Here is a 12,325-nt window from a genome sequence, read left to right on the forward strand (position 1 = left end):
ACCATCACATGATTATTTTTTAAATCTTTTTAAACCCAAATCATGAATGTTAAAATAAAATTTTCTTTATTGAATTGATTGTTTTACCAGAAGGCGTTTGCTTTTGTCCTGTGATTTCATCAATTAGTAGATGGATTCATAGCTGGATTCCTGACACTGGTTATATAGAGATTAAACATACAGTATTTGCCCCAGCGAGTTCTCAGGGCTTTGAAGAAGACAGGCAGGAAAACAGAGCTGAAATGCAGGATTACAACGCTCTTTATAGAGCAGGTGTGCACATACACACAGCAATGAGACCCTGTGTGCCGTGGGGGAGAAGGAAGCCTGAGAAGGGGGAAATGCCCCCGTGCCACAGGTCCTCGGTCACCCACAGCACGCGTGAACATAGACAGAGGAGCACCAGAGGGCAGGGCATGTCCCCAAGGCTGCTGCTAACCCGCAGTAAAGTATCTTCTGAGTTTCAAGTCTCAAACTCACAGCAGATGACCATGACACTTTTACAAAATGTTATGGCTGAAAAGACTTGTTTTCTCTGAAGTAGAGCATGGAACATTTTTCTGTGATGATGTCAAGGTCTGGGTGGTGCCATCGGGGCCCTGGCATATGTTTCTTGGAGTTCAAGTGAATGCATCATTCACCTTTTCATATTTCCCCCTTGTTCAGTTTCGGTGAACTTCTTCCAAAATTCCACAGACCTTATTTAAAAAGTCAGGAGTGGGTTACCCTTCCTCCGTCTGTAGTTCGTCTGGCAGAATCACAACCCCTGAATGAAGGATGTGCGGCAGAGAGAGGGTTCTGAGCCCTACCCGATGCTGCTGTGGGTTCAGTAGTTTTCTCTGCACAATGGGACAGGCTGACATTCGCATTGGGCTGGTGGCGAAGTGGGAGGAAGGAGGCCTCCAGACACGAACTTCTGTGTTCGTGACACATGAAAGGAGGCCGTCTGGGAGCACCTGCACCAACTCACTATCTCTTAATTACTATTTATGAAAAAATGCTTCACAAGACCAAAGATTTTTAAACAAGGGTGTAGTTCTAGTGATTTTGTTTTTTTACAGTGAGTACAATCACGTAGCCTCCATATTCTTTGGTACAGCTGGTTTCAAATATTTAGTCTCGTTGAACCAATACATCATCTACATGACCTGGAAGTTCTCACGATATACCATTTATATTTCACAAGCCATCATTCTCACCCAGATACAACACACAGAAAATTTTGTCAGTTTTGGATAGTAATATTTAATTGAGAAAATATTACCATATATCAAAATTCAATTTATAAACAATTTTTGTTTTAATATTTTTTGCTAAAGTTAGTACCACTGATAATGTATTAAAATTGCATAATTTTGAAAAAAGTATTTTTCAAGATGAACACTGGCAAATGTAGGAGAAATGGTATAATATCTGATTTTCTTTAAAATACTATGCAAAGGAAATAGGGCTAAATGAAACTAGTATAGGAAAACCTTGCTAATTGCTGAGTCTGTGATGAGTACAGAGTGCAGTCCATTCTTTCTACTTTTGAGTGTTTGAAATTTTTTATTAAACTTGCAGATAATGTTGCCACAACGCTAGTGTATAAGCTCATTCTCCAGAATTTTTTTCAACATAGAAGTTCTAATTTACTCGCCTAGAATTTATGGAAATTGCTTCCCAAACAAGCCTGCCTGTCCTGCACCCCCTACGATAAGGTGACTCTACTTTGACTCTCTTCCAGAATGGCCTGACTCCACTCCATTTGGCTGCTCAAGAAGACAGAGTGAATGTGGCCGAAGTCCTGGTAAACCAAGGGGCCCACGTGGATGCCCAGACAAAGGTATACAGAAAGAATGCACCCACACAACGGGTCATTGAGGGACCCCTGAGCGGAAGCAAGGGCAATGTTTTGGGGGAAAGAACCAACCCACCTTCCTATCTTTTATACATGGAACTTCCAGTGTACATCCGGCTGTGCAGGGACACTGATGGTAGCAGCCCAGCCGCTTTGCTCGCTGGTGGCCTGGGTTTGTTATCCTGGCTGCTCGTCAGTACCCTGCTGTGTCGACACTGTCGATCCAGGTTACCATGGACCCACCCTTCCAGGGCACAGTGGGGAAGCTTGGACCTCTCTTGGTTCCTGAGACTGAGGTCGGAAATGCAGGCAGAAAACCGTTCGCACTTTGTGACGTCTAATTTCATGCGGGCATAGTCTGTGGGGGCAGAAAAATGTTATTCAGTCACTACTGCTTGCTAAATTCATTATGGTGTGTAGTCGCTAGCCTGCCATTCCTTCTCTCTCTCTCTCCCCATCTCTCTCTCTCTCTGCCAAAATAGTTATTTTCAAAAATACAGAATATTAATTAATCTCACATAATGCCACAATTTCAAGCTCAGGTAAGAAAAAAATGGATATTTTGTGTCATCATCAAAGATATGACTTTATATTAATCTCCTTTCCATGAACATTTTTCAGTGCTTCATTTTTTTATCTCTTTGTATCAAACGTGTTTTATCTACCCTAAAATATAACTCCTTTTTTTCTATGTGGCACTTTTTTGACAGAAAAAAACAAATGCTTATTAAATATGAATAAAAGCTTTCTGTGTATAATATAGATAGATTCTGAGGGGTGTGGACAGATAGTGAAGACACTGATAATTAACCAGGTTGAAAAGCTGTGCAGACATCAAATCCAGGCTGGACTTACGAGACTGGCACGGATTCACGGGAGCAGACCCAAGCAGGCGACTTCTGCACATTGCTCTGGCTCTCTGGCTGCAGCTGGTCCACACATACTGTGTGTGTCACACAGGAGCTGCCTGAGAGGGGAGGGACCTTACCAGGCAAGATTCTTTAAGCTTTTAAAGCTCTGTGTTAAAATAGTAACACAGATGTAACAGTCCCTGGTCCTTGGCCAGGATAGTCTGAGGCAGGTTTTGCATTAGCACGCTCCTCCCCACGTCCCTTCTGAGAACGCCTTTGGGCACTCCAGACTCCACAGCCGCACCTGGTGGCCCACTTGCCCAGCCCTCCCTTCACTCGACTTCCCTCCCAAACTTTCTAAAAAGTCTTGCTGTCCTTGGCCCTGAATGCCTTCCCAGCCACTCCTAGGCAGCTGAGCTTTTTACAGAGAAATCAACAAAGGCAGTGGGAGTGGCCCAAACAGTTTCTTCCCACGTCACATTTTGAAAACAAAAACACGTTTAATTAAGAAAAATAAAAGACAAGACTTAGGTTATATTCATTGTTTTACTTGATTCGTTAATTAAAAAGCAATCTCCAGAAATGTGCAATTTTGTGGTAGATGCATTCACCCGGTCTTATTCCATGTACACACACACAAACACAGACAGAAGCCCTTTTTGGGTTGCCTCTCTCTCTCCACAGGAAAACTTCTAGGAAGCATGGACAGGGTTAAGAATCTTAATGTTTATTTGCCTCAATACATCCAAGGCATGTGCCAAAATTCAGTCAGGAGGTATGGCGATGGTTCTCACGGATCAGCTGTGAGGAGAGGAAAGGGTGCTGGGTACCTTCTGCCCCCCCTTTGCATGCAGACCCCTCAGGGTAACAGTCTCACAGTATTTTTTGACGTATATATCTTTCCTGCCCTTCACGAGCAATGCACTTCAGAAAGCGTCTGTTTCTTTAAAAAAAAAAATTTCCTTCCTTTCTCATCTCAGCAGTGGTCACAACGGTCACAACACCGAGGGAAGTGAGGCTGTGACTGTCCCATAGCTGAGTAAAGCAGGAGTGCAGGACAGGGGGTGCCTGGCTTCCTAACCTTACCATATAACAAGCTCCTTAGTAAGGAGCTATAATACTATAGGAGCTATAATACTACTGTACTATAATATAATTAAGTCTTACTAACCTTAATAACATAAGAAACTCCTTAGAATAAGGAATTCATTATATCCCATGAACTTTCAAATTCTCAGTGGTAAAAAAAAAGAAAAAATTCCTGATGGATACAGACAACAGTACAGTGATTACCAGAGGGAAGGGGGTGGGGAAGGTAGAAGAGGGTGAAGGGGGAATAAGCGCACCGATTCTGTTCCCAAGCTGCCACCCTCCTGACCTAATTACCGCCCCAATCCCCCATCAGTGCACTCATTTGGAGGACACTTTCCGTCTATAGTGCAAAGTCCCCGTAAACACACATTAGTACCATTGCCTGTGAGACCCCGACCCTCGAAAACATGGGCGCCCCACTGCATGCCCATTTAGAACTGGTGTAAAAAGCCCGTGGTCTGCCCTTCAGCCATCTGGGACCACAGTGTCGTCATAAAGAGAGATCTAGTGTGGGCACTGAAATTGGGTGGCAGTGTCCGTCACAGTGTGTCCATCTAGAAAATTAATACCCTTTCAAATGTCATTGTCTAGAACACACACGTTATACATTTTTAAATAGGTGGAACTCATAACCCCTCAGGCATCTGTACTCATTTGAGAAACAGCCCATTGCGTCATCTGAATCCGGGGGGTTTCTCACGCAGTGGTTAGCGAGGCAGGACGCTTTAAATGGAGCATCTGCGCCTACATCAGGTTCAAACTGCTCAGACATCCTGAACTCACAACAGCCTCTTCGGCTTTAGTATATCTCTTTCCTTCAATCTCTGTCATGCATTCTGATCCTCACCTATCGCATTGTATTATCATTTAGCCACTTCGATTTTTTAATTTTGATACACTTTTAAGAGAATAGAATTTTCAATTCTAGCCTAAGTCCTTCCATAGGAACACTCTTCTGACCCCTCAACAGGAAGCCACTGCTCAGTTTATCCAGGCTGTCAACCCCTTTGTCTTTCTTTCTGATCTTGAGAAGGTGTTATGAGAATAAAATTAGCTAATGCAAGAAAGAGCACCTTGGGAAGTGATATGGATATCTAAATGTGATATGGTATTATTGTTTATACCTAAGACTAGCTCTAAGAACTGTCAAGGATGTACTTTATTTTTAAATATATTTTATTATGCTATTATAGTTATCCCACTTTCCCCCCTTTATTCCCCTCCACCCTGCACAACCCTCCCACCTGCCTTCCTCCCCACCCTTAGTTCATGTCTGTGGGTTGTACATTGAGTTCTTTGGCTTCTACATTTCCCATACTATTCTTAACCTCCCCGTCTATTTGCTGCCTACTATTTATACTTCTTATTTCCTGTACCTTTTTCTCCATTCTCCCCCTCCCCTATCCTGCTGATAACCCTCCGTGTGATCTCCATTTCTGTGATTCTGTTCCTGTTCTAGTTGTTTGCTTAGTTTGTTTTGGGTTTTGGTTTTTTTTAGGTTCAGTTGATAATTATGAGTTTGTTGTCATTTTACTGCTCCTATTTTTGATCTTTTCTTAGATAAGCCCCTTTAACATTTTATATAATAAGGGTTTGGTGATAATAAATTCCTTTAGCTGTACCTTGTCTTCAAAGCACTTTATCTGCCCTTCCATTGTAAATGATAGCTTTGCTAGATAAAGGAATCATGGACATAGGTCCTCTCTTTTCACGACTGGGAACACTTCTGTCTAGCCCCTTCTTTCCCGAAAGATTTCTTTTGAGAAATCAGCTGATAGTTTTATGGGAACGCCTTCATAGGTCACTGTCTCCTTTTCTCTAGCTGTTTATTTTTTTCCTAAGGAAAAAGCTATTTTTGTCAGCTCAAAAAGAAAGGTTAAAGAACAATTTGGCTTCTAATTAAGATCACTGCTACTAAAAGTGTACTTACACTGCTTCTCTTTTAAAATATGTCATTGCAGATGGGATATACACCCCTGCACGTGGGCTGCCACTACGGAAACATCAAGATTGTTAACTTCCTACTCCAGCATTCTGCAAAAGTCAACGCCAAAACAAAGGTGAAGTCCCTTCTCCTCGGTAGCCACCCAAACCACTGATTGTGTCCGAGGCAATGTGAGTCATGTCTTCCATCTTCCTTCCACAGAACGGGTATACGCCCTTGCATCAAGCAGCCCAACAAGGACACACACACATCATCAACGTCTTGCTCCAGAACAACGCCTCCCCCAATGAACTCACTGTGGTAAGAGCCAAGGGCCAGCTAGGGAGGAGGGAGGGGACGGGCCTGGGCACCAGGATCCCCTTACATTTCTCACCGTGCACCAGTGTTGTTCTTCACTTTCATGGATAGGCATGAACAAGCAATGAGCAGAGTGAAATGGACAATAATTGTGTTGTTGTGAGCTGTCCAGAGAGAGAGTTGTGATTAGAGTTTTATGCTTAAAAACTGATTGCCTTGCCACCGAGGAGGAAGTACATAATCAGAAGAAACAGGCATCTGTTTCCTTGAGAGCTCAGTACATTAAACACCTCTTGGAGTCAGTCCGTAGCAGCTCAGACTCTGCTCTGAGAGTAGGAACAGGTTAGGTGGGTTTCCTGCAAAGTGTGCGAGTGATGAAACAGCGTTTTGCCTGTGACAGTGGGATGGGGCTGATGAGACACTCACGTTTCCTCTTAACAGAATGGAAACACTGCCCTGGCCATTGCCCGCAGGCTTGGCTACATCTCGGTGGTCGACACACTGAAGGTCGTGACTGAAGAGACCATTACCACAACGGTGAGTAGTGGGTACCAGTCTCGGCGACCCAGGGAGCCACTTCTCAGACAGGAGATTATCCTGAGCTTTGCAAAGACAGACCCTGTCTCCTCCGTCCAGGCTACGAGCCGTTTCCAGATGTTGTTGCCCTGCCGTTGGCAGTCAGCACAGCAAACCTCTCGTTTCTGACACCAAGAAAACATCAACACTAAAAACACACCTTTAAAAGTTGCGGTAGTGGCTATAGAGTTTTTAGTTCCATGTAAAGCTAAATGTATTTATTTGCTTTGATATTGTAAAAAGTTTTCATGAGATGAAGGCAGAAGTATTTCTAACATCCTTCTTTGACGGTGTAAGAAAATTGAAAATTCTAAGTTGGTTCCTTGAAATATTTTAAATCACAAATAATAATGGGTACATTGTTGTCATTATGGTAAAAATTACATTGTAATGAAAATAAAACATTAGAGACAGGATCAAATTGATTTTCGCCACTTTCACTCATTTTCCCTTCATCTCTGGGCATTTGCATGGGGAAAACAATAGCTGCTTCATTAAAATTTAAAGTAAATCTTTGCCAGGAGGCCTTGTTGAATCAGATACAGCTTCACAAGCTACAGCCTCTAGGATAAGTCATTTTGTTAACCCCACCTGGCTTCTTTGAACCGCATCAAGATTCAGTAACTTTGGAATGCTGAGCAGGTATTGCACCATCTCAGGGCCCTATTTGAGTTTCCCAGGCGGAATGACTCAGCACGTGGGCCCACGACTGATATGGTAAATGTCAGACTCTGGAACACTTGGAATTACCATCTCTGCTCTCTCTCCTCATCTCCCACCTACCAACATGAAAGAAGTCGCAGTTAGCATCTGCACAGTTTGTATACACAGGGCTGCATATGAAACACATGAGTTGAGGGGTTCTTTAGCTACCTGCAGATTGAGGTATTTGGCTATCTGCATGCTTTAGAAACTAAATAATAAGCCTGCTGATTACAAAAGAGAAGTCTGATAATGCATGAAAGAGAAAATAATAGCTTTAATGAACTAACACGATGGTTACCCATCAGAGCACATTTCTATCATTTATTTATAATCAAATTTGGGGGGTGACATTGGTTAATAAATTATATAGGTTTCAGGTGTACAGTGCGATGACACATCACCTGTATGTTGTGTGTCCACCACCCCAAGGCACTACCTACGCCTCCCCCTCTTACCCCCTCCCGGGCACATCTCTACCTTCAGTGTATCATTTCTATAGGAGATAAAGTCCCACATGTTGCTTTCACATTCCTCTTGAGCATTTCGTCATCCGAAAATCTATGACAAAATTCTCAAGTCAAGAATTTTATAGACATCTCATGTAGCTCTTTCCAGGGTCGGGAAGGAGAGAGGAGGACAAGGGGTTAAACCATGGCCAAGTGTCGCCGTGCTACAAAAGACCTGAAGTCACTGCGACAAGCAGATAAGGCTTCTTAGTGAACTGAAGCTCATCGAAAAGTTCAAAATACAAAATGATGGAATGGAAATGAATTTGTCACCCATTCAGAAAGTTCAAATTGTTTCTTTGATACCAAAAAGGCTCTCAGAGAAAATAAAGTTGCAGACAAAGTATCAAGTTACAGCCTCAGGAACTCACCTGGAAGAGAGGGGTTTGAAGGCGCAGGGGAGAGACAGACACAGACTGGGCTGAACCATTTCGCTCCTGGACTTGTTTCTCGTAGAGCGAGTAGACAGGACTCATGCCGACAGGAAACGTTCAGTTGGCCTAATGAAAGAGATGAGGCTTCCACCAAGTGAAGTACTCACATTGATTAGAAAGTAGTCCATCCAAGTCCCTAAGACTTAGCATGGCACCGTGGTGTGTGAGACTGTTTCAAGCCGAGACACCGCCTCATCAGCCCTGCCTTAGCAGTTACATGTAGTCCAGTTACCGGAGGATGGACGCCATTCAGGGTGGAGTCTGTGATCTTAAAATCACTAAACACAGCGCAGTCGGTCCCAGAGGGAGACCTCCTCTGCACAGCCAGTTATGGGGCCTCACTGTGTCCGTAAGCAGACTTTAGTTTTTAAAAACACCTTTTAAAAAGGCTGCATCTCCCATAGGAGCACCATGTATATGTGGCAATTCTGAGAAAGATGCAGCACAGCAAACTGGCTGGAAGGTGATGTTCAAGAGATATGAATGAAACTGTTTAAATTGCATTGTTTAAAATACTCAGTTCCCTGAGTAGCAGAGAGCAGAGTACATGTATCACTCAGATATGTTTCTAATTCCATTACCTAATAAAGGGGACCAGGGCTCCTTAGAGAAATGGCTGAATCCAACTAGAACCGAGGTAGGAAATATGAGGAAACCAACATTCAGATGGTAGAAAACCAAGATGAGAAAGGAACATCTTGGACTGCCAAAAAAGGAAGTGTCCCCTCTCGGACAAATAAGTAAATAAATAAGCACCCAAGAAATGGTGGGGATATGTCAAAGGGACACAGGAATCAACAGAGTCCCCAGTGCCGAAAGCTGGAGCAGTTCGAGCAAAAATAAATAAATAGTGTTGGGGTATAGAGCAGAGTACATAATAAATGTCCAGAATCCATACTGATGAATAAATGCCTGAATAGGTATGGAAGTAGAGACAAATTTCTCAGGCAACAGCATTCCAAATAATTTTTGAGACAACTCCACCCAGAAGGCGGTGGAACATAATTGCCCACTGCTTAAATCTGGGTTCAATCAAGTGACTTCCTTCCAAAGACAAGAGGCTGGAAAGGGGCCTGGGAGGGAACAGAGGAACTTTACAATGGAGACACCAGGCCAGCACAGCGGCAGCCGGATGACGTAGGTTAAGGTCAATGCCGGTAAGTCACATTGATGGTATGTGATAAAAATGGCATTTTACCTGTGTGGTCTTCTCTCAAAAAACATATTACCTCAGTCTAGTCATGAGGAAACCATGAGACAAATTCCAGACGAGAGACAGTCTACAAAACACCCAACCAGGTCACCGCAGAACTGTCAAGGTCATTACAAACAAGGGAAGTCTGAGAAACTCTCACAGTCAGGAGGAGAAATGACGGCTAAAGATAATGTGGTATCCTGGGTGGGATCCTAGGACAGAGAAAAGGGGCATTTGGTAGAAACGTTAAAAACCTGAATATGGACTTTCATTAATAATAATATATTAAGACTGCTTCATCAATTATAATAAATGTACCATAATAAGATGCTAGTAATAGGAGAAACTAGTGAACTCTCTATACTATTTTTACAAAATTTCTGTAAATCTAAAATTGCTCCAACATAAAAAGCTTATTTAAAACAAGGCTCAGATGCAGATTCACACGATGGAAGGGGCACCGACTAGCGCTTTTCTCCAACATGACATTTGAGGACGAGGTGTGGATCACATTGACCGAGTATTGTATGAACTGCAGTAGGCAACTGTGGACTTGACCCTTCCTGAGTTTTAACAGCGTAGCTTGTTTCAGCTGCATCATTTAGATGGTGTCTTCCTTTGTTCCATAGTCTTTCATGTGCTCAGAATTCAGAGGACTCTCTGAAACATTAAGTCATTAAGATTTTCTAACAAGTAATGCTGCCTGTCTTTAGATGGATACGATCTCTGTGGGTAAGGAGATCGCAGAACAAGTAAGAGACTCAGTAAGGGCTTTCTTCGTCACTATACCATTCTTTACATTTTTCTGTAGAGGTTAAAATGATCTTGCAAATGCATTACCTCCAAAGTATTTTCTTCAAATACACAGTCATTAAATTATGTGAATTATGCAATCCTAATATCAATGTATTCTAGGAATTAAAATGTATAGTTAGGTAGGGAAGACAAAAGAAATGTCTGGTTTGACAAGCGGTAAAGACGTATTTCTTGCTGCTCATTTGGCTTACGTTCAGCCAAGACATTTAGTAAAAGGAGGTGGCAGGTGCATGAGACCAGGAGAAGTACAGAAAAAGTATAGGCAATATCGCTCTTCTTTGTTGTGTGAAGAGCCTTATTAGCGACTTAAACACTTTAAGCTGGCGTGCTGTGTCCCTAGAATTGTTCACCTTGTATTTGTTCTCCGTCATGTATGTGGTGAGGGCCTTAGTGCCACTAAAGAACCATTTTGATGTCATTTTATAGGTGAGGGCTTTAGGATGAGCAACATATAAATCAACTAATAATAAACCAACTAATTTAGAAAGAAATAGCCTCGTTAAAACAAGCACTCTCCTCACACTAAAGTCACTGTTTTTTTTTTCTTGTTGTTACTAGACTGTCACAGAGAAGCACAAAATGAATGTTCCAGAAACAATGAATGAAGTTCTTGACATGTCTGATGATGAAGGTATGAAAACCTCCTTTGTGTTCGTAATAATTAAGAGTGGCTATGTATTTCTTTCCTGAAGAAAGTTCATTGCAAAAACATTTGTAGAAACATTAAAATGTGTTGTTGTAATATCAAGAGTATGCATTTTCCACACACTTACATTGTTCACTTAAATCATGCAGTTCGTAAAGCCAATGCCCCTGAAATGCTCAGTGATGGCGAATATATCTCAGATGTTGAAGAAGGTATTTGCAAATTTTTGTTGTGATGAAACTTAACTACCACCTTTATCTTCCATTTCTAATCTTTAAAATGTAACACTTCCTTGAGTTACTAACTTTTCATTTTCTCTCTAGATTATTAATGTGTCATTTCAACAATGCCTAGTTGCTATTACTGATCATCTTCTTTTAGTCTCTTTGAACCCATTCTCAAACCCATTCTCCAGCTTGCAAATACAAGTCTCACTCAGTATCTAGATGATTTTCTCTTTGCTTCTGGTAAGCAGGAAATTGATGTTTTCTTGTTTCTGTCTGGAAATCTCGAAAGGGAAAACTGGTTCATGCTTACAGCTAAAATATTTTTTAAATAAGAGACGATATCCTTATAGGCACGAGATCAGTTTCCCATTCTAAGATTTTCCTTCAGCTTTGTAGCAAAAGCAGCTTTTGATCTTGAACTAATAATGAAAACACAACCCTAACAAAATTGCTTTCAAAATATAAAATTTCAAGATTGCTTTCATAAAAGAAATCAAATCAAAATATAAATGATCATAGATAGCTATACTTCATGTGCTTAAAAGAAACTGTATGTTTTCTGCCTTATTTAAAAATCAATACATTTGACCAGGTTATTCATAATTAATGACACGTTTACAAGGCTTATTGGAAAACCAGCATTTTTACCATGAATAAATGTTATAAAGATGACAAATCATGGAGTGTTGCTGAAATAATGTTTACTTACAGAATTTGTATTATATTTGTTACTTTCTTGCATCATTTGACTTTCCACAACTACATTGTGTGAAATTCTCTTACTGCTCCCTCCATTTGCCTTCTCACATGCAGTATTTTTCTCTGGAATCAGTCATAATGTTGCTAGTCTTCTCCACCTTTAGGTAATCTTCCCTGTTTTAATTATTGGTTCCTTCTTTGATTTGCACAAAATGCACTGAAAACCAAAATAGTGGAAAAATTTACCTGATCCAAAGTCATTTTAACTATTTAACCAGTTGGTACCGGACAAGGGCTTGACCCTGAGCAAGTCTGCCTAGGACCAGCTGTAGTGTGTGGGTTCCTGACTTCCTGCAGGAAAAATTTCACAAGTCGAGGTGCCTGTGAGGGTACATTTATCCAAGCTGGGGGCAGTGAAAACAAGGGTGGGCTTAGCATAGAGAAGCAGCAACAGGAGAGCCTGGGCTGGGCTGCCTTAGCTCACTGGGAAGTCAGA

At 41.7% G+C, this 12,325-nt stretch overlaps 1 protein-coding gene across 21 annotated transcripts in view; it reads left to right on the forward strand.

The window, feature by feature from the left end:
* ANK3 (ankyrin 3) overlaps positions 1-12,325 on the forward strand; it is a 328,888-nt gene that overhangs the window by 196,239 nt on the left and 120,324 nt on the right. For 17 of the 21 annotated variants that reach the window (XM_037062711.1, XM_037062709.1, XM_037062715.1 and 14 more), the window contains exons 18-23: positions 1,727-1,825; positions 5,745-5,843; positions 5,930-6,028; positions 6,467-6,562; positions 10,816-10,888; positions 11,053-11,115. In XM_037062711.1, the coding sequence (XP_036918606.1) occupies positions 1,727-1,825; positions 5,745-5,843; positions 5,930-6,028; positions 6,467-6,562; positions 10,816-10,888; positions 11,053-11,115 (529 nt within the window). The remainder of the gene's footprint in view (positions 1-1,726; positions 1,826-5,744; positions 5,844-5,929; positions 6,029-6,466; positions 6,563-10,815; positions 10,889-11,052; positions 11,116-12,325) is intronic. The other 4 variants (XM_037062717.1, XM_037062723.1, XM_037062726.1 and 1 more) reach the window with 1 other exon arrangement.

The sequence above is a fragment of the Sturnira hondurensis genome, unplaced genomic scaffold (genome assembly GCF_014824575.4).
Source record: "Sturnira hondurensis isolate 20B ecotype Veracruz unplaced genomic scaffold, ASM1482457v3 Scaffold0014302, whole genome shotgun sequence".
NCBI classification, from domain to species: domain Eukaryota; kingdom Metazoa; phylum Chordata; class Mammalia; order Chiroptera; family Phyllostomidae; genus Sturnira; species Sturnira hondurensis.